Source organism: Heterodontus francisci, chromosome 36 (genome assembly GCF_036365525.1).
Source record: "Heterodontus francisci isolate sHetFra1 chromosome 36, sHetFra1.hap1, whole genome shotgun sequence".
Lineage (NCBI taxonomy): Eukaryota > Metazoa > Chordata > Chondrichthyes > Heterodontiformes > Heterodontidae > Heterodontus > Heterodontus francisci.
The window spans coordinates 31,244,281-31,270,861 of NC_090406.1; the positions used below are offsets into that span (position 1 = coordinate 31,244,281).

General features: G+C 40.7%; 1 protein-coding gene across 2 annotated transcripts; it reads left to right on the top strand.

Moving 5' to 3' along the window:
• The first annotated feature begins 196 nt into the window (after nt 1-196).
• Nucleotides 197-22,731, top strand: LOC137351719 (ras-related protein Rab-11B). 2 transcript variants are annotated; one of them, XM_068016454.1, is made up of 5 exons: nt 197-347; nt 16,347-16,542; nt 18,421-18,614; nt 20,265-20,345; nt 21,356-22,731. In XM_068016454.1, the coding sequence occupies exons 1-5, from the start codon at nt 308-310 to the stop codon at nt 21,499-21,501; spliced, it is 657 nt and encodes a 218-aa protein (XP_067872555.1). In that variant the 5' UTR covers nt 197-307; the 3' UTR covers nt 21,502-22,731. The 2 variants fall into 2 exon arrangements, with proteins under 2 accessions (XP_067872555.1, XP_067872556.1); XM_068016455.1 differs by lacking the exon at nt 197-347 and adding an exon at nt 14,712-14,813.
• Nucleotides 22,732-26,581: the final 3,850 nt, after the last annotated feature.

Below are 26,581 nucleotides of genomic sequence, written 5' to 3' on the forward strand. Positions count from 1 at the left end.
ATTCAGCAAAAGACGGGACGACGGCCGGACGGGGTGACTTCACCCAGTCAGGCGGCGCAGTGCGGGGGGGCGGGGGGAGGGTCTTGTCGCCGTAGCGATAGAACTTCTATGGTCTGTTGTATCCATCCCGGTCTATTATTGGTCAATAAGCTGTCAATCAGTAAGTGAGACGGAGGGCGTGTTGGTTCTAATTTCCGGTTGTCCGGTAGGGGTTGGGTTTGTGTTTGCGCTTGCACCGAAAAAAAAGATTTTTTTGCGGTCGTTGTTGGTTTTTGCTCTGGTCGAAACCGGTTATATTGAAGCTAAAATGGGAACCAGAGATGATGAGTACGATTACCTCTTTAAAGGTAAGCGAATTACAATCCGTACTAGAGTTAAAGTATATTTGTCCTTTTTCACACAAATAATTATGATAGATGTAGGCCTCAGGCTTTGAGTCTTCAACCCGGGCAAAGAGAGTACAAAAAATCTCCTCGCTGTGAACCAGGTAAGTTTTCTATTTCTTATCAGCAGTTTGTGAACTTACTATCAGAAAGCGTGGAGGGAATGAGTAAGCACCAATAGTGGGAGTTGGAACCGAGCGAGAAACGACCCAAGAAGCTGTAGTCTGCAATAATAATCCCGATCTATTAGCCACTTATAACCTACAGATCTAATCCAGCTAACACTTGCTCGCTATTTAATTGCACAGTAAGGATTTCTGTCCCCAATTTTTCTATTTATTTGAAATAATTTTTGCCATTTGGAGTGTGAAATTTGTTCTGCAGGTGTAGGGCATACTTTTATTCAGTTGTTTCTCTGGAAGTAGTTCCATGCACCTTCCCCTGCCTGATCTTATGAACTTTGTCTTAATTGTTATGTTTATCTTTTTTAATGTATGAATTATACTTTTTCCCGCCGCAGTATTGTATTTTTGATGTTTTTGCAGTAGGATTTCAGTAAAATGTAAGAGGTGCGTGAACTGCGAAAAACAATTAGTGCAAAGATTTTTGTTTCTAGACACTGATTGTATCTGGAGGGAGCATTAGTACGCTACCGGTGGTTGCAAGGTTATTATTGACTGGTTGAGGTGATGTGTATAACATGAATTGCATGGGCACATTAAATTTTATTGGGCCAAGGCATTTTTTTTGCTGGCACAGTAACCATTGTGCCAAATATGCCTGATGACATCAGTTGTCGTGCATGTTTTTGCAGATCTTTTCCCTGCTGGTTTTTCTCTTTTTTTCTCTCTTCTCCCTCAAAAGCCAGACTCCTGTTCTATATATGTCTACTATTCTCTGTATTTTCAACATAAACATTAATTCCCTTCAAGTGGGAAAGCAATGGTAAAACGTGTGAACCTTTGCAATGTTTGCATCCAATGTCAACATTAAGATCAAACGTAGGGTAGATTCAAAACTGTGTTTTCAATATGCCACAATTTGCAAGTACAGAGCCACTTTATCTACCCCTTCTAGCTTCTGTAAAAGCAAGCTTTCCTAACATTTGGATATTCCCTTACTTCAGTGATTCATTTGGCCTGGCATTCTCTTTTGTCAGAATATGCCTCTGAAGCACCTTGGGATGTTTTTCTACTTTAGAAAGTGCTATATATAAATGCAAACTTATCAGTTTTAAGTATAAATATTTGTCAAGTGCTTTAGCTATTGGCATTTGACTATGTACCTTGTTCACTAGACCCAGACTGAATTCAGTATATCGAAGTGTGGAAGCTAGGAGCTGCTGATGTTTGAACAATTTTATACAGACTGATAGAGTGAGTGTGTGTGTGTAATAAGTGCATGAAAAGATTTTATTACACTGCTTTAATCTCAATATTTTTGTGAAGTTGTAGTTAACACCTTTGTTAGTGTGAAAAATGTGAAGGACTCAATCTGTGGGTTCTCTGAGTTCTGGTCTCAATGCCTCATGGTACACATTCTCTTTTGGTTGGATGAATTTTGATGCATGTTTATTCTTGAAGCTTGCCTTTCCCAATTTTAGTGGGCAATCAGGTGGAATCCTGCAAAGTAGACAAATTTTTAATCCAGTCAGAGGCTAACTTTTTTTCAGCTCTTCTATCTTACCAGAGCAACTACATTTGTAACAGGTAGATTCAAAGCTGTTTTTGGGTTGCAATGCATTTATACTGGTCCACTATTTTGATGTGCATATTTCTTTTGGGATCATTTCACTTTTACATAACTCTAGAAATCAAATTAAGTACCACCAAGATCTGCCAGTGGAAGTATATCAGATGGTTGCACTTATATGATTTAGTTTCAAAGCATAATTGCTCCATTCATTTATTCATATCAAAAAGGGCAGGTTTTTTTTTTTAAGAAAAGGGCGGGTTCTATGCCTTCAATTTTTGAGTTGTCTTTGGTCATACTGTTGGATTCAGAGAAGGGCTGAATTATAAATAGTGGAAGATTAGCTGTCCTTTAAACTCCTCAAATATAGGACTTGATTTTACAAATGGCAAGTTACTTGAATGCATGAGAAAAAGCTTTTGGTCCATCAAAGCTTAGTCCTTTAGAGCCCTAGCATTCCCATCTAAATCCAACTTTATTTTGAATGAGCCTAATGTGTCTGCACTACTCTGTTTAGAAAACTAGTCCAAATATTTGTTATCCTTTTGAATAAAGTTTTTTAAAAATAATTATTTTAACCAATTTGTTTCTCTTCCAGTCTCTCTAACCAATCTGTGGTTTTTTAATACTTTGAGAGTCACTGTTCGTCAGTGCCCATGGGACATCAAGACCAAATGTAGACTTCAGGTGAACTGGGTTAGGGAGTAAGGAATAGGAGGACTAGGATGCGCAAATGTAATTCAGTCTGGCCTATTTTTATATAATTTTACTTAGCTTTGATGTTTAAACAATATTGGCTATTTGGGGAGCAACGTTGGTTCGAATATGTTAGAGTGCAGACTAAATGTTGGAAAAGGTAAAACTGAAGTACTGTACCTTTCCCAATGACATGAGGATACAATTAGTGTGACAAGTTCACATAGGCAATCTCTGCTTTCAGTGAGGACATGTAAATTTATAATGGAAAAGTTTACCAGCATGTGCAGACACTTTTTTTTAATACTTTTATATTGTGCTTTTTAAAGTAATAAAATGTCCCAAGGCACTTCGCAGTAGCGATTATTGGACAAAAATTTGATAGTCACATAAGGAGATATTGGGCCAGAAGACCAAATGTTTGGACAAACGGGTAGGTATTAGTGTCTTGAAGGAGGATAGGGAGGTGGAGAGTTTTGGGGAGGGAATTCAAAGCTTAGAACCTAGGCAGCTGAATGCACGATGGATGCACAAAAGGCCAGAGTTGGAAGAGCGCAGAGATCTCGCAGGTTTACAGGGCTGGAGGAGGCTACAGAGATGGGGAGAAGTAAGGCCATGGAAGTGTTTGCAAACAAGTATGAGAATTTTAAACTTGAGGCACTGCTGGGCCAGAAGCCACTGTAGGTCAGCAAACATAGGCGAACAGGACTTAGTGCTAGTAGATTATTTTGGATAATCTCAGGTGTGTCCCTAGGGTGTAAGATGGAATTCTGGCTACGAGAATATTGGAATAGTCAACTCTGGAGGTGTAATATAGTGCCAAGTATCTTTTTATATATACTAAATATACTTTTCTGGAAAAGCTTCTACCTCTGGTTTATTCCTTAATTTGCGTAACTTCTGTTCGTAAATTCTCTGCTTTCTTCCCCATTTCCGTCTGGCCTGTGAGTAGTTTTTAAAAACTTAGTTTGGCTCAGTGGTAGCATTCTCACCTTTAAGTATGAAGGCTGTAGGTTCAAACACATAATATAAGCTGATGCTTCAGTCCAATACTGTGGGAATGCTGAATTGTTTGAGGTGCCATCGTTCAAGTGAGTGTTAAACTGAGGCCCCATGTGCCTTTTCAGGTGAACATAGCACACTATTTGAAGGAGAGGAATCTCTTGATATCCTGAAGATCAAGTAAGTTTGTTGGGCTGTAATTTCACCCTCCCACCAAATGTAAAACTTTTAATATTACTAGTTGATCTGCTGTGTTACTCATGGGAAGTTAAGAGGCAAAACTAGTCTTCAGGTGAATCAGGGTTAAAGAGAAGGGGATAACGGACCAGAGTTTGCAAGGTATAGTTCAGTCCCAATTTTGAAACCATATATTATGGCCTTAATTTTTACTAATAAATTCTTATTTCCATATTTCTAATGGAACTAGCCTATGTAAACTTGTCTTGTGTAATTCTGACCATCTGTGTTGGTATTTCAGCATCTCCACTGTAGGGATGGCGTGATTGCAGTGTGACAAGTTTACACAGCCAGTTTCAATTATCAAAGCAGACATAGGAATTTATAATGAGAAAATTTGACTGCATTTTAGACAAGTGTGTGCCAATGTTAGATTTTAAATAGTTACAATTATATTAAAGTTTTCAGTTATCCATAGGCAAAGATATGAAGTAAGGTTGTTCTAATAATAAATAGTGTGGGATATCAATATCCATTATTGATGCAAGTATCTTGAAGACCACTGAATAATGGCCTCTGTTTCTACACAAGCTGTGCCTGGCACCAGTACAATTTTGTAATATTCTCTTTAGATAAAGCAATCTGGAATTCCTAACATACTTCTGGTTGACAGTTTGAGTTCCAAGTATGGAGCAGTGGTCCATGGTAGCTTTGATTATGATGTTGGCTTCTTAACCCTACCCTGTGCTATCAGTTTAAAGTCCACAGACTGAGATCTGCAAACCACAGGAGGTGTAACCTGTTGCAGGGCATTTGTACATTCAGAATAGTGACTTGATACTAATAGTAGAATGGGGTGGAGGTTGTTTCCCACTGAAAAGTAATTTGGTTGTCTTAAGTATTTACACATTTTATCACTTTTCTCATTCCAACCAACTTGATTTTTCAAACTGCTGCAAACATTTACAGTACTTTTGTGATTCAGTGTTGACCACTATCAGTAATTGGATAAAGTAGTTTATATAAATCAGGAGTAGCTAATGTAGACCGTATACCGTTTTGGATACTGTTGCGGGGGACGACTTACCAGAGGTAAGCAATGGGGTACAGGTATCTGGCACAGAGTCTGTCCCTGTTGCTCAGAAGGGAAAGGGGAAGAGGAGCAGAGCATTAGTCATTGGGGACTCCATAGTTAGGGGAACAGCTAGGAGTTCTGTGGGAACGAGAGAGACTCACGGTTGGTATGTTGCCTCCCAGGTGCCAGGGTTCGTGATGTCTCGGATCGTGTTTTTGGGATCCTTAAGGGGGAGCGGGAGCAGCCCCAAGTCGTGGTCCACATAGGCACAAACGACATAGGTAGGAAGAGAGATGGGGATTTAAGACAGAAATTCAGGGAGCTAGGGTGGAAGCTTAGAGCGAGAACAAACAGAGTTGTTATCTCTGGGTTGTTGCCCGTGCCACGTGTTAGCGAAGCGAGGAATAGGGAGAGAGAGGAGTTGAACACGTGGCTGCAGGGATGGTGCAGGAGGGAGGGTTTTGGTTTCCTGGATAACTGGGGCTCTTTCTGGGGTAGGTGGGACCTCTACAAACAGGATGGTCTTCACCTGAACCAGAGGGGTACTAATATCCTGGGGGGGAGATTTGCTAGTGCTCTTCGGGGGGGTTTAAACTAATTCAGCAGGGGGATGGGAACCTAAATTGTAGTTCCAGTGTACAGGATGTTGAGAGTAGTGAGGTCAGGGATAAGGTTACAAGGACGCAAGAGGGCACTGGCAAGCAAGAACCTGGTTTAAAGTGTGTCTACTTCAACGCCAGGAGCATCTGGAATAAGGTGGGTGAGCTTGCAGCATGGGTTGGTACCTGGGATCTCGATGTAGTGGCCATTTCGGAGACATGGGTAGAGCAGGGGCAAGAATGGATGTTGCAGCTTCCGGGATTTAGATGTTTCAGTAAGAACAGAGAAGATGGTAAAAGGGGAGGAGGGGGTGGGGGTGTGGCATTGTTAATCAAGGAGAGTATTACAGCGACAGAAAGGACGTTTGAGGACTCTTCTACTGAGGTAGTATGGGCTGAGGTTAGAAACAGGAGAGGTGAGGTTACCCTGTTGGGAGTCTTTTATAGACCTCCAAAAAGTTCCAGAGATGTAGAGGAAAGGATAGCGAAGATGATTCTCGACAGGGGCGAGAGTAACAGGGTAGTTGTTATGGGGGACTTTAACTTTCTAAATATCGACTGGAAATACTATAGTTCGAGTACTTTAGATGGGTCAGTTTTTGTCCAGTGTGTGCAGGAGGGTTTTCTGACACAGTATGTAGACAGGCCAACCAGGGGCGATGCCACATTGAATTTGGTACTGGGTAATGAACCCGGCCAGGTGTTAGATTTAGATGTAGGTGAGCACTTTGGTGATAGTGATCACAATTCGGTTAGGTTTACCTTAGCGATGGGCAGGGACAGGTATATTCCGCAGGGCAAGAATTATAGCTGGGGGAAAGGAAATTATGATGCGATTAGGCAAGATTTAGGATGCGTAGGATGGGGAAGGAAACTGCAGGGGATGGGAACAATCGAAATGTGGAGCTTATTCAAAGAGCAGCTACTGCGTGTCCTTGATAAGTATGTACCTGTGAGGCAGGGAGGAAGTTGTCGAGCGAGGGAGCCGTGGTTTACTAAAGAAGTTGAAGCGCTTGTCAAGAGGAAGAAGAAGGCTTATGTTAGGATGAGACGTGAAGGCTCAGTTAGGGCGCTTGAGAGTTACAAGCTAGCCAGGAAGGATCTAAAGGGAGGGCTAAGAAGAGCAAGGAGAGGACACGAGAAGTCATTGGCGGATAGGATCAGGGAAAACCCTAAGGCTTTCTATAGGTATATCAGGAATAAAAGAATGACTAGAGTTAGATTAGGGCCAATCAAGGATAGTAGTGGGAAGTTGTGTGTGGAATCAGAGGAGATAGGGGAAGTGTTAAATGAATATTTTGTGTCAGTATTTACAGTAGAGAAAGAAAATGTTGTCGTGGAGAATACTGAGGTTCACAAGGAGGAGGTGTTATCAATTTTGGAAAGTGTGAAAATAGATAAGTCCCCTGGGCCAGATCGGATTTATCCTAGGATTCTCTGGGAAGCCAGGGAGGAGATTGCAGAGCCTTTGTCCTTGATCTTTATGTCGTCATTGTCAACAGGAATAGTGCCGGAAGACTGGAGGATAGCAAATGTTGTCCCCTTGTTCAAGAAGGGGAGTAGAGACAGCCCTGGTAATTATAGACCTGTGAGCCTTACTTCGGTTGTGGGTAAAATGTTGGAAAAGATTATAAGAGACAGGATGTATAATCATCTTGAAAAGAATAAGTTCATTAGCGATAGTCAGCATGGTTTTGTGACGGGTAGGTCGTGCCTCACAAACCTTATTGAGTTTTTCGAGAAGGTGACCAAACAGGTGGATGAGGGTAAAGCAGTGGATGTGGTGTATATGGATTTCAGTAAGGCGTTTGATAAGGTTTCCCATGGTAGGCTATTGCAGAAAATACGGAAGTATGGGGTTGAAGGTGATTTAGAGCTTTGGATCAGAAATTGGCTAGCTGAAAGAAGACAGAGGGTGGTGGTTGATGGCAAATGTTCATCCTGGAGTTTAGTTACTAGTGGTGTACCGCAAGGATCTGTTTTGGGGCCACTGCTGTTTGTCATTTTTATAAATGACCTGGAAGAGGGTGTAGAATGGTGGGTTAGTAAATTTGCGGATGACACTAAGGTCGGTGGAGTTGTGGATAGTGCCGAAGGATGCTGTAGGATACAGAGGGACATAGATAGGCTGCAGAGCTGGGCTGAGAGATGGCAAATGGAGTTTAATGCGGAAAAGTGCGAGGTGATTCACTTTGGAAGGAGTAACAGGAATGCAGAGTACTGGGCTAATGGGAAGATTCTTGGTAGTGTAGATGAGCAGAGAGATCTTGGTGTCCAGGTGCATAAATCCCTGAAGGTTGCTACCCAGGTTAATAGGGCTGTTAAGAAGGCATATGGTGTGTTAGCTTTTATTAGTAGGGGGATCAAGTTTCGGAGCCACGATGTCATGCTGCAGCTGTACAAAACTCTGATTAGACCGCACCTGGAGTATTGCGTGCAGTTCTGGTCACCGCATTGTAGGAAGGATGTGGAAGCTATGGAAAGGGTGCAGAGGAGATTTACTAGGATGTTGCCTGGTATGGAGGGAAGGTCTTACGAGGAAAGGCTGAGGGACTTGAGGTTGTTTTCATTGGAGAGAAGGAGGAGGAGAGGTGACTTAATAGAGACATATAAGATAATCAGAGGGTTAGATAGGTGGATAGTGAGAGTCTTTTTCCTCGGATGGTGATGGCAAACACGAGGGGACATAGCTTTAAGTTGAGGGGTGATAGATATAGGACAGATGTGAGAGGTAGTTTCTTTACTCAGAGTAGTAAGGGGCGTGGAACGCCCTGCCTGCAACAGTAGTAGACTCGCCAACTTTAAGGGCATTTAAGTGGTCATTGGATAGACATATGGATGAAAATGGAATAGTGTAGGTCAGATGGTTTCACAGGTCGGCGCAACATCGAGGGCCGAAGGGCCTGTACTGCGCTGTAATGTTCTTAAAAAAAAGAACACGTAATTTGTCTCGGTTTTTAAACATTTTTAAAAGTTTCCTCTTGCTTAATATTGAACTTGCTTTATTTTAGTTTTAAAGCTTTTCCTGCACCATGTACTCTATCCAAGAGTGCAGGTAATCCTCTGAATGCCACCCTGCAGGCAAAGGCCTTCGGTTCTAAAAGTCTGATTTGTAAAAGAAGGAGATAATAGGGTGAAAATAAGGAGTTTCCCCCAGCATATTTGGAGTTTAGAGGAACAAGACAGGATGGTTCAGAGGAGTACTGATTATAGTCTTAAAAAAGAGCAATTTTAACTCTTGAGGTGGCAATTTTTTCTTAATACTTTGTGACATCAACATTAAAAACTAAGGGATGGTTGAGGGAGATGACAAGTTCCACATGTTGAGAAAGAAAGAGTTAAGAGTCATTATGGCACAGAAGGAGGCCATTCGGCTCATTGAGTCCACGCCAGATCTTTGTAGAGCAATCCAGCCAATCCCATTTCCCCCCCCACTGTATCTCTGTAGCCCTGCCGAGTTTATTTCCCTTAAGTACCCATTCAATTTCCTTTGAAATCAGTGATCGACTCTGCTTCCACCACATTCGTAGGCAGCAAGTTCCAGGTCACGACCACTTACTACGTGAAAAAAAAAGCTTCTTGCATCCACCTGTAACTCTTGCCCAAAACCTTCAATCTGTGTTCCCTAGTCCTTGTACCATTGGCTAATGGGAGTAATTTTTCTCTGTCTACCTTACCTAAACCTGTCATAATCTTGTAGACCTCAATCAAATCTCTCCTCAATCTCCTTTTTTCCAAGGAGAACAGCCCCAGTTTCTGCTTCCTAACCTTGTAGCTAAAATAGTTCATCCCTCGAACCATTCTGGTAAATCACCTTTGCACCCTTTCAAGGACCTTCACATTCTTCCTAAAGTGTGGTCACCAGAGCTGGATGCAATACTCTAATTGTGGCCTAACCAGAGCTTTAGAAAAGTTCAGCATAACTTCCCCACTTTTGTACTCTACCTCTATTTATGAAGCCCAAGATTCCATATGCTTTGCTAACTACTCTCTCAGTATGTCCTTCCACCTTCAAGGATCTATGCACATGAATCCCCCAGGTCTCTCTGTCCATGCACGCTCTTTAGAACTGTCATTTAGTCTATATTGCCTCTCCCTATCCTTTCTGCCAAAATGCATCACCGCATACTTCTCTGCATTAAATTTCATTTGCCACTTGTCTGTCATTCTGCTAGCTACCTGTGTCCTGTTGTAGTCAAGTAGCAGCTTGTGCAAGATATGAATTCAACTTGGATGAGGGGACTATCTGATGTGGGGAAGCAGATCCCCTTCAGTTGCTGTGTGTCCTGTGGGTTATGACTGAGGAGGGAGCAACGCGCTGTCAATTCAGTCCCGTCACTCCGCAGGTCGCAGCATATTATTTAAAGGTATCCCACCCAACCGGAAAACAGCCAAATTAGACACTCTAGTAACCCCCCAGAATAAAACAGACCAAACCAGGTATTTTTGGACAACAAATTAACTATTTATTAAAACTAAATCTTAAACACTATTAAGATAAACCTATGTCTAAAGACCTTATAACTTATTTTAATCTAACTTCCTCCATTCACAGACACAAACTCAAAAATAACAGTAGTTAACCGGTTTTGAAAGTATTTTTAGAATGAGCTGTTTCTTAAGAATAAATAAGTCTTTGTGGGTTACATTCCTGATGAATGAGGTATTCTAATTTGAAAATAATCAAACACTACTCAAAGTCTTCACTTAGATTTGATGAAGAAATCTGTTTTGATAGGCATTTAAACTCTTCGGTTGCAGTGGCCATCAAATGCCGGTGAATTCCAGAAAATACAGTCAGTCAAGAGAGATTCAATCTTGAAGCAAATACTTACTGGCATGGAAGTAAGGAAAAGGAGTTCAGCAATACAAACGGTCTCTTAAAAGAAGCCTCTTTTTTGGCAATTATTTTGGCCTGCAGCTCCTTGTAGAATTTCTGCTGAGAGAGAATGGATAGCTCTTTTCTCTTCAGTACGCTTCATTGGAAAGTCTTTCCAAACAAACTGATTCAGACTGGTTTTTGACAGTTTTACACACAGTTAAGTGGAAATGTTACACCATGTGACCTCTCTCCATTTGTTGCCTAGGTAACAAAATGCAACTGTGGCTCACTGTTCTCAGAAATCTAACTTCTCTCACTGTCTTAAAGGCACACTGTTGTAATCCGAGGAGAAACATAATACAAGTCCATGACGTGTGTAACTAAGATCAGAAATTTACTGGAATCTGTGCCTAGCACTGAAAACTGCTTTTTTTTTTAATGTAGTTCTAGAATCACTTGACAGCAGTATGTTTGGTAAATAAAATTTTTTAACTAAAGTTAAAACTCTTCAAATGCTTTTATCATCTCTAATTCTGATCTGTCAACTTGCCAGTATTGGCAGAGTTCTTTTCGTATACACGATGAATCTTAAATATGTAAAGGTTTGCATGTTCGTAATTTTAATGGTCCAGTTTTGTGCTGTTGTAAAATCAATAATTAACCCAATCAGGATATAATATTGACCAGTCTGTACTAAAACTCCTTTTTGGACATTGAAATCTAATTTTATTTGAAATGTGAAGATATTTTTACTAAATCTAGAGACAAAGGAGGAAACTAGCTCTGATCAGACTAGTAGCTATGACATGGACACAGCTATCCAACATTTATACTGCATTATTATTGCATGACCATTTCCTCCTCCTTCCGCATTCTCTTCCCACTCCACCTTACCTCATCCCTATCCATCAAAGGCCACATTACCATTCTGCATTCTTTGCGCACACACACAGCTGACATTAGTATCTCAGTTTGGAGGCCAAATATAATTTTGATTAAATTTACAGAATATCCATCAGTGAAGGCCTTGAATATTTCCCTCCCAAGTGGTCCATATTGTGAAATGTAACAGCAAAATGTAACACATTTTCTTTGCATTCTATTCTTTCTTGTCTGCATATGCTATTATTTTCTCCAACATGTTGAATTAAAACTACTTGAATTGGAAAGACCTAGGTGTTGAATTTGGACACAACAAAGGCACACCCAACTCATTCAACCCTCCCAATTCCTCCTCACTATGATCTGAGGATTTGTACCAAAAGTGGGAGAGCTGTCCCACAGACTGGTCATGCAACGGCCTTACGTAGTCATACTCACAGAATCAAAGTCCCAGATTCCTCAGCCACTATCCCTGGGTGTATCCTGTACTACTGACAGGACAGACCTACCAGTGGCACAGCAGTATACAAATTGTGAGGAGGTGATCCTGGGAGTCCTTAAATATTGTCTCCAGATCCCATGACGTCTCATGGCATCAGGTCAAACATGGGCAAGGAAACCTTCTGATTACCACCAAATACCCTCCCTTAACTGATGAGTCAGTATTCCGCCATGTTGGACACTACTTGGATAAAGCATTGACAGTAACAGCAGCGCAGGATGTACTCTAGGTGGGGGACTTCAGTGTCCACCAAGAGTGGTTCGACTGGTTCAAGAAGGTGGCTCAGCACCACTTTCTCGCATGTAATTATTGATGGGCAGCAAATTCTGACCTTGCCTTTTAAATGAATTTTTAAAAAAAGATATGCAGTGGTTAATATACACAAGTAAAATGAATTGATTCATTCTATATGCACGTTAAAATGGTGCTTGTAAAGATCAATGTACTTTGAACAGAAGTATTTATATTCATTACCAACCAATGGACAGAACAATCTTTTAAAAATCTGGTTAGTGAATTAAGTTTTTAAGTTTAAAGATTATCCATACTAATTATGGACTAAAGTCATAAGGTTGAAATTCAAAAATTAGTTAGGCTGTCTGTTGATCATGACTAAAAAGTCATCTATTGTGTAAACATAGGACTGGGGAATAAAAAGTTGCATAAGAATTTTCACTCTTTTTTTCAAGTTACCAATTCATTTAGTTTGAATTTGAGAACATTAAGATTTGAAACATTTTACAACATTAGGAGAAAGTGAAAGCTAAAATACAGGGGTAAACACTAATAACATAAGAATTAAGAGTAGGAGTTGGCCATACAGCCCCTTGAGCCTACTCTGTCATTCAGTAAGATCATGGCTCCATTTGTCTGCCTGCCTCTCCTAACCTTTGACTCCCTTGTAGATAAAAATCTGTAACTCAGTCTTGAATATATTCAATGACCCAGCCTTCAGTGCTCTCGGGTAGAGAATTCCAAAGATTAATGACCCTCAAAGAAGAAATTCTTCCTCATCTCCACCTTAAATGGGAGATCCCTTATTTTGAAACTCTGTCCCCTAGTTCTAGATTGCCCCATAAGGGGAAACATCCTCTCAGCACTAATGTTTGAGGGTGCCCCAATTATTTACGTTAAGTCATTGAATGGCTAAAGCATGTAGATCAGGAAAGTCCCTGACTCTTTCATTGGTTGGTCTATGCTGAGTTATTTGATCTCTACCAGTACAATGCTAACTCGTGGAGCCATAATTGGTTTTCTATTGGGTTAGAGGGGAGAAAATTGGATAGATGTCCCACTCCTAATTGTCTGATTACTTCTATTGAAAATGCCCTTCTGTGGACATCGAATAACATGCTGGAATTGTTTTTTTTTCTGGGCTCACAATAGAGAGCGGCCACTTGGATCAGGTACTAAAGGGCATCAGTTCAACTGTAACTCCCACCAACCCTGACCCCCCCCCCCCAACCTCTCCAAGAAGAAGCTGTCTTCAGAATGAGTTATACCAGAGATAATTGGCAAAACAAGGAAGGGGAAGAAAGAGTTAGGTGATTAATTACGCAACCAACAGTCTCTGCTCTGTTTATACATGGACATTATGCTTGCTCCCATCTTGCTCTGTTGTATTGAGATTGGCTAAAAGAATTGAGTTACTTCGTTGCAAAGCAACTTTTTTGTGAGATTTAGCCCCTGAGAAGTTGAAGTTTGAACAGCAGTTTATTTTGTGTCCGCTTTCCTGTAAAGGCTGCTCATTTTGGGGGAAATGCACACTAATTCTGGCTTCCGATTGGAAACACAACATGACAGTCAACCTCTTTTAAGCATACGGACTCTAACCACTCTTTGAACATCTAAGCCTCAAACGTAGTTTGGGTCGAGGGGCAGTTGTAAAGGAAAAGTTTATTTGTCCTTTCCAGTTCAGGAATGGGAAAAGTACACCAGTTGGAATTTGTGTTGTTCACCTAACTATACGTGGTTTTATATTGCATGTAGTACCAGCAGTTTTCAGTCCCCATTCAGCAGAGCTGGTGGTTTTAGCAAAATTAGCAGGCTTACTTCGGTTTTGCCTCTGGTTATGACTCTAAGCAAAATATGAGCCTCTTATCTCCTGAGTTACTTCATTAACTTGATAACATTAGTTGCTCTGGCTGGAACTTACCAATTAATGATTCAGTACCCTGCTGAAAAATGCACATGTGGAAGCCAGATGTGAAGGGTTTGGGCTTAACCAATTTCCTCTGATGGGTTGAATAGCCCTTCAACAATTGCTGTCAGGACTTTTGCATAAATAATGGCCAGTTTGAAGGGGTGCTAGAAGTTAAACGGACTTGCCGAGCAAGAACTACATGTGGAAGGGTTGGGGGTAAAACTTTTTTTGAAAAAAATGGAGTTCCTTTTGAGCATGGGAATCTTGGGCACTGTTGTATGTGTTTAAAGCTGCCTCCATTAAATTCAAATAATGGGAGATCTTAAGCCCCTCCCCAATGTCACAAGTGGCTGAGATCACTGACTAGGAACAGACTGGAATAAAGGGAATTCTTCAGAAAATTAAAAATTTGAAAACTTTGAAACTGAGGAAGGTAACTATTTGGATTATTAATACTAATGTGTAACGTGGGAAACGGATTGCAGCCAATGGCCTTTAACAATGTCTAAATCTGCTTTAACCAGCATTGAGCAGATGTTGCAGAATTCAGTGTGTTATCCATTCAAAGTAACTGTAATCTGTAATGACTTAACAAACAGGTAGCAATATTAAACTGGCTATTGACCTTTTTGAGAGAAGGTATCCAAAACTGATTCCTTGAGGGGGAAAAAATTGTCAATTTTTCTCTAATTTTCCTTCTGTTTCCTCAGCTACTCAACAAACATTGCAAATCCAGTGGGGAGGGTGCAATTCACATAATTTCTGCTAGTCCCAAAATATCTTTCTTGGAATCACTCCTTTTGGTGTGGGTGCAATAGAATCCCATCCTCATGAAATTATGTAAGTACAAATTACTTTAACCTAGGCTTCCAACAGAGGTGAAACTGCCCTATGTTGAGTTCTTTTAAAAGTCAGAAGTCAAATCAAAGGCATAATTCAAGCAGTAAAATGCACCCAAATAAAGAGTTCAAAATTAAACCAAATGCACCTTACCCACTGACTTGTAAATGATCATTGAATCATCCATATGCCAGGTGAGTGGACCAGAAAGCTTTCAAAATCACTTCACTTCCAATGGCTGCCTTCTTTTCTGTAACGGATGCTTCTTCGTGGTAGCACTATTGTAGTGCATGAACAAAGAAGAAAAGGCTCAAGGTTATGATGGTGATGAGTGCCTCTAATAGTTTCATGTGCCTTTCAGGGTTTTTCCATCCTTAGTTTCCTCCCTTGTTTATCATTGAAATCTGCTTTGTGTCAGTGATGCTTTCAGCCATCTAATGTTGCAGATAAACTGATGCCTGTTAAGCTGCAGTTCTCCAACTTGCATGGAGAAATTAATTGTTTCTTTATAGAAAATAAGCTCAGCAACACGTGGGGCTCAGATCTATTTGTTTCACCTTCAGTTGAATTAGTCACCATGACACAGATTAACTAGTTATTCATATTGCCATTTATGGAATATCTCCTGTGCACTTTAATAAAAATTATATTGGCTCTTTGATACATTTGACCTAGAAGTGTTGTACAAATGTGTTATAAATGCACAGCAAATTGTGTATATACTGGTAAATAAGCTGGTGTTGTATTTTTGAAAAATGTTTTTTAATGGAGATCCTATTCAATCTAATGTAATGGAACTCTGAAGACATTGTATTTGTAATGATTGAAAGTATATATGTAAAGTATTTTATCTTTCAATTTATTACAGTATTAGCACCTGAATGGTAGAAATTCAGGGGGGAAAAATCACTTCCTGCCATAAAACCACAAATGTCAACCATATTTAAAACTTTCCTTCAGTGTCTTCTCTACTGGAGAAGTATGATGCCCCAATTCTTAAGCAGCCTTGTTGTCCTTGTAGCAGTTAAAGGATTTCCCTTCACAGTTTACTGCAAGTGTAACCTCTCTGCTGCTGTACCTCTTTCCTCCTTTTAAGACACTCCTTAAAACCTACCTCTTTGACCAAACCTTTGGTCATCTGCCCTAATATCACTTCGTATCTTTGTGTTAAATTTTAACACTCCTGTCAAGTGCTTTGGGATGTTTTATTATGTTAAAGATATATAAAGTTGTTGTTGAATGGTAGACTTGACCCTCTAGTGGGATTTAATAGAAATGGTATGTGAGCAAACAGCAAGTCAGACATAGATCTCTAACCTTAATTTTACTTTCTTGGTGATTTTGCACATAATCCCTCAGCAGGGAGGAAATGCAAATGAGCTGAATGTTTTGGATACAGCTGTACCCTTGGTGATGATTTTTGCTATCTGCAGCTCCTGCTGCAGCACGTTTGGGGACAATTGTATTTTTCCAAACTATATTTCTTTATTGAACATACACAGTTATATGTATGATGTGGTTTGTCTCTTCCAGTTGTACTGATTGGAGACTCTGGGGTTGGAAAGAGCAATCTTTTGTCAAGGTTCACACGTAATGAGTTTAATCTGGAGAGTAAAAGCACTATTGGAGTGGAGTTTGCCACCAGGAGTATCCAGGTAGATGGAAAGACAATTAAAGCACAGATCTGGGACACAGCAGGACAGGAACGATATCGTGCCATCACTTCAGCGTAAGTATTTTGTGCCGATTGTGGTTAACTTGTAGAAATAAAACTGGAAAATAACATAAGGTACATGGGTATTTTGAGAAAGACAGGTTAAAGTTTTGGGTAATGATTCTTTGCCAGAACTGAAAGATGAACATAGAACAGTACAGCACAGTACAGGCCCTTCGGCCCACAATGTTGTGCCGAACCTTTAACCTACTCTAGGATCAAACTACCTACATACCCTTCATACTACTATCATCCATGTACCTATCCAAGAGTCGCATAAATGTCCTTAATGTATCTGCTTCTACTACCACCGCTGGCACTGCATTCCATGCACCCACCACTCTCTGTGTAAAGAACCTACCTCTGACATCTCCCCGAAACCTTCCTCCAATCCGCTTGAAATTATGCCCCCTGGTGATAGCCCTTTCCACCCTGGGAAAAAGTCTCTGGCTATCCACTCTATCTATGCCTCTCATCATCTTGTACCCCTCTATCAAGTCACCTCTCATCCTTCTTCGCTCCAATGAGAAAAGCCCTAGTGCCCTCAACCTTTCTTCATAAGACATGCCCTCCAGTCCAGGCAGCATCCTGGTAAATCTCCTCTGCACCCTCTCTAAAGCTTCCACATCCTTCCGATAATGAGGCGACCAGAACTGAACACAATATTCCAAGTGTGGTCTAACCAGGGCTTTATAGAGCTGCAGCATAACCTCGCGGCTCTTAAACTCAATCCCCCTGTTAATGAAAGCCAACACACCATACGCCTTCTTAACAACCCTATCAACTTGGGTGGCAACTTTGAGCGATCTATGGACATGGACCCCAAGATCCCTCTGTTCCTCCACACTACCAAGAATCCTGTCTTTAAGCCTGTATTCCGCATTCAAGTTTGACCTTCCAAAATGAATCACCACGCTTTTCCGGGTTGAACTCCATCTGCCACTTCTCAGCCCAGCTCTGCATCCTATCAATGTCCTGTTGCAACCTACAACAGCCTTCCACACTATCCACAACTCCAGCAACCTTCGTGTCATCGGCAAACTTGCTAACCCAGCCTTCCACTTCCTCATCCAAGTCATTTATGAAAATCACAAAGAGCAGAGGTCCCAGAACAGATCCCTGCGGAACACCACTGGTCACCGAGCTCCAGGCTGAATACTTTCCATCTACTACCACCCTCTGTCTTTTATGGGCCAGCCAATTCTGTATCCAGACAGCCAACTTTCCCTGAATCCCACGCCTCCTTACTGAGCACTCCGGACTGATCAAAGCCATTGTTTACCATCAGAGTTAGTTAATGGATTTAATAGCCTATGAATTGGTTACTTTGAAAGCTGGAAGGTGAAGAAGTGCTTGATGCATTAAAAATCATCTGACAGGAAGTGACTAACACTAGATAAACAAAATGGCCAAGTAAGTGGTGAAAAGAATGGAAGCCGCTTTAAAAGGGAATGATGTGAAAGTCAAAGGAGAAATGAACAAGATATGAAATTGCTAAAGTAATTCCTCTGACCAGACGAGAGAGATCTTGACTGCTCTGTGGCTTGCCACTTAAACTCCCATTCCCACTGTGGCTGTTAGTTTTGTTTTACCTTGTACACCTGTTCACCAAAGCTGAATGCAAGCTTCAAGAATAGTATCTTACCCCTCTTCCACCATGTCCTCCACATCTGCTGCTTCTCCCCACCCCCCCCCCCCCCTTCCCCCCCAAAAAAAATCCATATTGAATAGCTCATCAATTGCTGTCTAAGCTTGGATGTGAATACTGCCTTATTGGGTAAAATAGAGGATGCTGACTAGTACTGCAGACAGACTTCTCCAGTTTCAGAGGAGAATGGGAGGATGCAGCTAGCAGGAGTGAGCACTGATACAATCTGGGTTGTGTTTTCTCAGATACTACCGTGGGGCTGTCGGCGCTCTGCTCGTTTACGATATTGCCAAACATCTAACATACGAGAATGTTGAGCGGTGGCTGAAGGAGTTGCGCGACCATGCTGACAACAACATAGTTATTATGCTGGTCGGGAACAAGAGCGACCTCCGTCATCTGAGAGCCGTGCCAACGGATGAGGCGCGGGCCTTCGCTGGTGGGTGTTATATACCATAACATCTAGACAGCTAGCTATTTATATAGTGTTTTTTGAATAAAAACCTTGACCTTTATACAAGTACAGTTGCGGTGGATCTAATGAGATCACTGTTGAATAATTGCAGCAGGGCAGTGCTAGCAAAAGGGTGCCATGATTGACCCAGAGCTTAAAAATCATGTAGAATCTGCTGTCCAGTGACACCTGCTGAAATGATTGAGAAGAAAGTGGACATTGATAGCACCTGGTGTCATTTCACCCATCAACACCCACTGACCAGGTTTATATGAAGCGTAGGCACTTGGTTGAGGTACCAAAGAACCATTGTTACTTATGGAATTGTATTCCAGTGCAAATTTATTTTGAGAAAGGTATCTCCATAGCCAATACCCTACTGAACCCTGGCAAATTATCTAGCTAAGTGATGTGGGTTTTTTAAGCATTAATGCAGTTCAATTTCTAATGCTAATCTATTCATGTTTTATCATTTGATAGTATAACCATACATATGTATAGTGCTCACCAGTACATGCACATCCAGCTTGTACTTTGAGAGTGTTACTAGTCCCTGATGCTTGGTTCAATTTCTGCAACATACATCCTCTCTGACACTGGCCACTGAATCATATCTTCATGTTTCATTGTTCATTCTCCCAAGAGCTCGTGAAGCACTATTGATAGGTTACTACACAGATAATTGATTTCAACTAATTCAAGTGCTACAGAAATGAACACATCTACCCCATTTCTTTATTTTAACATTTGATGTGGTCTGTAGAATTCATTAAAAAGAAATGAATTTATGCTTTAAGCCAACATTTATTTTCCAATCAACACTAACTGTGGCACAACATCTTGGTGTACTCCTGAACACTCACATAGCAGTTTAATATAGCAAGATCTTTTGGATATTTCAGTGTCAGCTTGAGTCCTATATTGACTTACTTTCTGATGTGAAGGTTTCTGGTTTAATCCCAGTCTGCTGAGTTGGTTGATCTCAAATTGGGTAGATGTTAGATGCTACAGTTCCTAGTGGCTCCAGGCTGAGGGGAACAAGTTACAGAGGGTTCATGTTCCTGATAACTATCCATTGAGGCCTGGACATTTTGTATACATGGATGTTGGGTAATGCCCTTGATGGAGAATAATCTGCTGCTACTACTATCCAATTTGTCTTGTGAATGGCTAGTTAAGTAAAAAGCTGTGCCACAGCTAAAGTCAGCAGAGGAGGGAACAAAGTTACTTTAAAAGGTGGGAGACTTGTCTCTAGGCCAGAGGTCACAAATTTAAAATCGTTGGCAAAAGATCCAGCAGGGACATGAGGTTTTTTCATTTAGTTGTCTGGATTTGGAAGACTTTACCTGAAAAAGTGGTGGAAGCTGATTCCATAATAAAACTTTCAAAGGGAGTTGGTTGGGTCCTTGATGAGGAACTTGCAAGGTTACGGACAAAAAGCAGGGATGTGGGAATAAGCTCTTTCAAAAGGTTGGCACAAGCATGACTTGCTGAATGACCTCCTGTGCTGAGTTTCAATGATACTATGAAAATCACCTGAAACTTGCAGGTAGTTGGGTGAAAGTGGTGTTGTCACTTGAATTGTGCTGTCTTTTATAATGTAAAACATGAAATCTCACTTTCTCATTCTTTCAGAAAAGAACAATCTATCATTTATTGAAACATCTGCACTGGATTCAACGAATGTAGAGGAAGCATTTAAAAATATTCTTACAGGTAATATAAATTTAAACAGGGAGAAAACTACCGATCATGGTGCTTGGAATTGGTCTGTAACTCACAGTAGTGCCATTCAGATGTCTCTTCTCCACCTTGCTCTGAATACATCCCCATAAGTTCACGTTCAACCAACTCAAACTGAGGCTCTTTGACTCCTAGGCTTGGAGAGTCACTCAAAAATAAAAAGAACTGCTTAATTACAAAACTATCCTTTTATTATTTAGCCCTTGACCATCATTCAAAACAGATTAACAGGTCATTTCTCTCAGTGCTGTTTGTGGGTGGCACTTTGCTCTGTGCGTATTGGCTGCTTTGTTTCACTACAGTGATTATACTTCAGTAAATCTTTATTAACTGTGAAGTCCTTTAGGATATTCTGAGGTCATGAAAGATGAGATATAAATAATAAAAGTTCCTTCCTTGCATTTTTCCTGTGCTCATCATCGTGAGGGGATGTGTTAGAGAGTGGAACCATCTCCAATTCAAGCACCCAGTGCTGTATTGAACAATTTCAGGTCAGATACAGAACAGCCAGATGCACAGTGAACCTCTCTCTACTCTGTCCCAACAACATGCCTCACATCTCAATTCTGAACTGTAGAATGTAGATTATAATAAATCTTCCGGCTCAATATGTCTGAACTTGCACATGTCACTGTGGGGTCAGTGAGTTCTCACAATAACAAACTCTTCTTGAGGGGGAAGTGCTGCTTTAAAACCAGACACTGCCCTCCCCAAACTGATTTCTTGTATCTCACAACAGCTACTCATAAAATGGGCAGAGTTCTCGTCAACTTGGGTATGTGGTGTATTGATGGGAGTAAATTGCTAATGGAGCTGCACAATTAACAGCATTTAGGCATTCTTAAAATTAGTAAAACAATTGTTTTAAACGGTTTGAGATACTGAGCAGCATGTGGCTGAGAAAATACCATTTTTGTTTATAATTATAGAGAAGAAACTTTAACATGCTGGCTATCAAATGACCCTGTCTTTCTCTTCACCAGAAATTTACCGCATAGTTTCGCAAAAGCAGATTTCTGATCGATCAGCTCACGACGAATCACCTGGTAACAATGTGGTAGACATCAGTGTACCCCCAACGACTGATGGGCAGAAATCTAATAAACTGCAGTGTTGCCAGAATATGTGACCTGCTTCAGCAACCCTGATCCCTACTCCTGCCTGTGCATTGTAGTGTGTTGTGAATGCTTCTGTCCAGCGTTCTGTGATTAGTGAAATCCTTTCTAATGAGTTGTAGCAGTAGAGCTGATAGTCATTTTTGCATATGCGACATCCCTTTTAATGTGACTGCATTGCATGTGTCTTTCCTGTTCCTTTACTTGTAATTATGAACACACTCAAGACTAAGTCAAGCAATACTTTATGTACATAACTTTTTTTTGAAAGACAAAAACACATACCCCCTTCTAGATCTTTCAACAGTGAATGTGAGCTTGTGCATATTTATGCTTGTCATTGAGTGTTGCTGTACAAAAAAGGTCAAGATCCCACTACATTTCAGCTGTGGAACATCTTTTTATATTGCTACTGAGGCCTTTATATCCTGTCATTAAAGTATTTATATGTTGTGCTTTGGAGCCTTTTCAAAGGAGAACCTAATTTTCCCCTTTCCTTTCAGCTATCCATAGTGAGATCTATCAATTATAACTAATTGTAGCCTCTTTGCTGCATCTCAGTATAGACACAGAACTTGCAGTGCTGCTTTGCATTGACTGGTTGGTAGTTTAGTGCATTAAAAGCTGACACATTCCTGAAGCATGTAAATATCCACACTAAGTTAGTGTCAGCAGTACTATCTTCACTTTGTCACTTGGGGAAAGAAACCTGTTGACAGTGGGGTTGAAAGAGAATATACAGCTTGTTGGGAAGAAAGGGCAGTTTTCCAGTTGAATTCAGACAGATTTTTTTAAAATCATGTGCATTTTTTTGTACAGTGTTTTATTCAGTCTGGCTTCACTTCCACTGAAGTGGGAAGAAAAAAATGAATGAGCACAGCAAACCTTGGCCAACAGCTTAGGTTTGGAAGCTCATTGCCTGTCTGACCTGTAGAGTTTCATGAAGGGACTACTTTTTTCTTGCTGTTTAACACTGGGTTGTTAAATCAAGAAATGTGTTGATAATCCATTCTAATTCCTTCTCATCTCACCTCCCATCCCCAAACCACACCCCTTTTTAAAGAAAAAAGTTTGCCTGTGACTGACACACTGGAACAATGGCTGTTATGATTTGGAGCACACTGATATTTCCTTGTCACCAACGGCTCTTCTATTCCATTAAGTGCAATCCATTTTTGTAAATATGTAGTCACTTGATTGTGCATGGTTATTGTGTATGGTGGATAAACTTGTTGCCAAACCTTTTTCTGTGTGATTCCTTCTGTTGCTGTGCCCTAAACATTAGATGGCATAACTGGCAAAGCCCATTTGTCTTCAGTGTGTTCTATTAGTTTAAAAACTGTAGTTTCCCCACACAAAGTACATCTCCATTCACCTTCAAACTTCTGGTCAGAAAAAAAAAATCACATTTAAAAAGCATTTCAGTGAATCTCTACCTCTGGTCAATTAGTTTACAATAAAGAAACTTAAGTATGCAAATGAAACAACCACTTTGCTGTACAGTATAATGTCAATATGGGCACAAGAATTGATTATTCAAGGTGTTCAGTGTGAGTTGGTGATAGAACAATGCATAAACTAATGCACTAAAACAGCATGAAGAGATCACGTTCCAACATCTGTTCTGAAATTTCTGACTCTTTATTCTCTGGCTTGGTTCCTCAGCATCTAAGGTTGTTATAAATGCCTAGTTAAAATTTTCTCTGTCACTTCCTTCTGCGTTTTAAACAATTGTTAGGTTTTCTTCCCTTTGAAGGTGAAAGAATAGCAGGAGTAGGCCATTTATACCCTTGTGCCTGCTCTGCCATTCACCTAGATCATAGCTGATCTCCCTCAAAACTATTTTCTGGCACTATCCCCATATTCCTTGATACCTTTGCTAACTAACAATCTATCGGATTTTGTCTTAAACATACTCAGTGACCCTCTACGCTAGAGGGCTGTGGAGATTATGCCAAAGATTTGCCACCCTCCGTGAAGAAATTCCTCATCTCAGTCCTAAATGGCTAACCTCTTATTCTGAGACACTGTTGCCTGGTTCTAGAACAGGGAAAACCGCCTTCCTGCATCCACTGAGTCCTGTAAGAATTTTGTACGCTTTGATGAAATCATCTAAATGCTAGAGAACATGGGCTCTGTCTCCTCATAGGACAATCCCACCATCGCAGGGATCAGTCTGGTGAACCTTTGCATTCCCTCTATGGCAAGTCTATCCTTCCCTAGGTAAGGAAACCAAAACTGTACACAATACTCCAGGTGTAGTCGCACCAGGGCTCTCTACCATTGCAGTAAGACTTCTTTGCTCCTGTACTCAAATCCTCTTGCAATAACGACTCTGTTTTCTGTCCGTTAACCAATTCTCAGTCCATGCCAGTATATTATCTCCAATCTCGTCTGCTCTAATTTTGCTTACTAACCTGGGTCTCGAGTCCTGTTAAAAAAAAACAAAATCTCAATTTGAAGAAAGTTTCAAAAAATGTCTCGTTGCAAGTGGATTATGGAATGTGGATTTTTTTTCTTCAGGGATCTGGTAGCATAATGGTTATAGGAACATAGGGGCAGGGGTAGGCCATTCAGCCTGCCCCACCATTCAGTATGATCATGGCTGATTTTCAACTTCAATACCTTTTTCCCCACACTATCCTCATATCCCTTTATGTCATTGGTAGTTAGAAATCTGTCAATCTCTAAACATACTCAATGACTGATCTTCCACAGCCCTATGAGCTGGAGAATTCAAAATATTCAGAACCCTCTGAGTAAAGAAATTTCTCCTCATCTCTGTCCCAAGTGGCTTCCCCCTTACTTTGAAATTGTGTTCCCCTGGTTCTCGATTCTCCAACCAGGGGAAGCATCGTCGCTGCATCTACCCTTTAAGTATTTTGTATGTTTCAATTAGATCACACTTCATTCTTCGAAACTCTAGAGAATACAGGCCCAGCTTTCCCAATCTCTCTTCGTAGGAACTTATGGAAAGTCTTCTGAAAATCCAAATACACATCCACTGGTTTCCCTTTATCTATTCTGCTATTTACAAACATCAAAAAAAACTAACAGGTTTGTCACATAGGATTTCAAATAGTCATATAGTAGTACAGAATTTGAGTATTGCTGAAAATAGAGACATGTTGTCAAAGCTGTGTCTTGCACTCATCAGGACAGAGTTCACTTGCCAACCAATCAGTACTCTCTCTTCTAATATAAAGTTTTTTCCCCTTACATTGGTATTCTTTCAGATTGTCCTGATGAGTACAAGACAAAAAGCCTTGACAACAATGTCTCTATTTCCAGCAATATACATATGATTTCTCTTCCATAAATCATTGTTGACTCTGCCCAACATTAACCATTATTTTCTAAATGTCCAGTTATCACACCCTTTATTATAGATTATAGCATTTTCCCTACTACTGCTGTCAGGCTAACAGGTCTATAAGTTCCTGATTTTCTCTCTCCCTCTTCTTAAATAATGGGGTTACATTTGCTACCTTCCAGGAGTAGGTCATCTGGTCCTTCAAGACTGATTATTCAAGACTGAAAATAATAGGGGATTTGAATTTCCCCATTATTAACTGGGATAGTCTTAGTGCAAAAGCTTAAAGGGGGTGGAATTCTTAAAGTGCATACAGGAGAGCTTTTTAAGCCAGCATATAGAAAATCCTACAAGAGCAGGAGCGGTACTGGATCTAATCCTAGGTAATGAAACCGGACAAGTGGTAGAAGTGTCAGTGAGGGAACATTTTGGGGATAGTGACCATAACTCAGAGATTTAAGGTAGTTATGGAAAAGGACAAAGATGGAGCACAAATAAAGGTACTGAATCGGCCAAAGTGGACTGGGAGCAGCCAATTGTAGGAAAGTCTACATCAGACCAGTGGGAGTCATTCAAAAATGAAATAGCGAAAGTTCAGGGCCAGCATGTTCCCATATGGTGAAGGGTAGGACAAACAAGACTAGGGAACCCTGGATGTCAAGGGACACAGGATTGGATAGGGGAAAAAAAAAAGGAGACTTATGGCAGATTCAGAGGGCTGAAAACAGCAGAGGCCCTAGCAGAGTATAGAAAGTGTAAGGGGGTACTTAAAGTAATTAGGAGAGCGAAGAGGGGGCATGAAAAAAACACTAGCAGGCAAGATAAAGGAAAATCCCAAGGCGTTTTATTAAGTATATTAAGGGCCCATTAGGGACCAAAATGGCAATGTGTGTGTGGAGCTGGAGGACGTAGGTGAGGTTTTAAATGATTACTTTTCATTGGTGTTCACTATGGTAAAGGACGTTGTAGGTGTCGAGATCAGGGAGGGGGATTGTGATATACTTGAACAAATTAGCATTGAAAGGGAGGAGGTATTAGTGGTTTAGCGGGCTTAAAATTTGATAAATTCCCAGGCCTAGATGAGATGCATCTGTTATGTGAGGCAAGGGAAGAGATAGCGAGGGCTCTGACGCAAATTTTCAAATCCTCTCTGGCCACAGGAGAGGTGCCAGAGGACTGGAGGGCAGTGAATGTGGTACCATTATTCAAGAAGGGTAGCAGGGATAAACCAGGTGTTTATAGGCTAGTGAGTCTAACATCAGTGGTAGGGAAACTATTGGAAAAAATTCTGAGGGACAGGATTAATCTCTACTTGGAGCGGCAAGGATTAATCAAGGATAGTCAGCATAGCTTTGTCAGGGGGAGATCATGTCTAAAAAACTTGACTGAATTTTTTGAGGAGGTAACTAGGTGTGTAGATGAGGATAAAACAGTTGATGTAGTCTACGTGGACTTCAGCAAGGCTTTTGATAAGGTCCCACATGGGAGATTGGTCAAGAAGGTGAGCCCATGGGATCCAGAGCAATTTGGCAAATTGGATCCAAAATTGGCTTAGTGGCAGGTGGTGATGGTAGACTGTTGTTTTTGCAATTGGAAGCCTGTGACCAATGGTGTACCGCAGGGATTGGTGCTGGGACCCTAGCTGTTTATAGTGTATATTAATGATTTAAGATATGAATATAGGCAGTATGATCAGTAAGTTCACAGATGACACGAAAATTAGTGGTGCAAATGGTGGGGAGGAAAGCTTTAGATTACAGGATGAAATAGATGGGCTGGTA

Bases quoted from the DNA above. Each gene is read 5' to 3' on its own strand.
- LOC137351719 (XM_068016454.1), top strand. From the start codon at position 308: ATGGGAACCAGAGATGATGAGTACGATTACCTCTTTAAAG. The intron at 16,543-18,420 runs GTAAGTATTTTG...GTGTTTTCTCAG, and splicing joins TATCGTGCCATCACTTCAGC to ATACTACCGTGGGGCTGTCG. The intron at 18,615-20,264 runs GTGGGTGTTATA...TCATTCTTTCAG, and splicing joins TGAGGCGCGGGCCTTCGCTG to AAAAGAACAATCTATCATTT.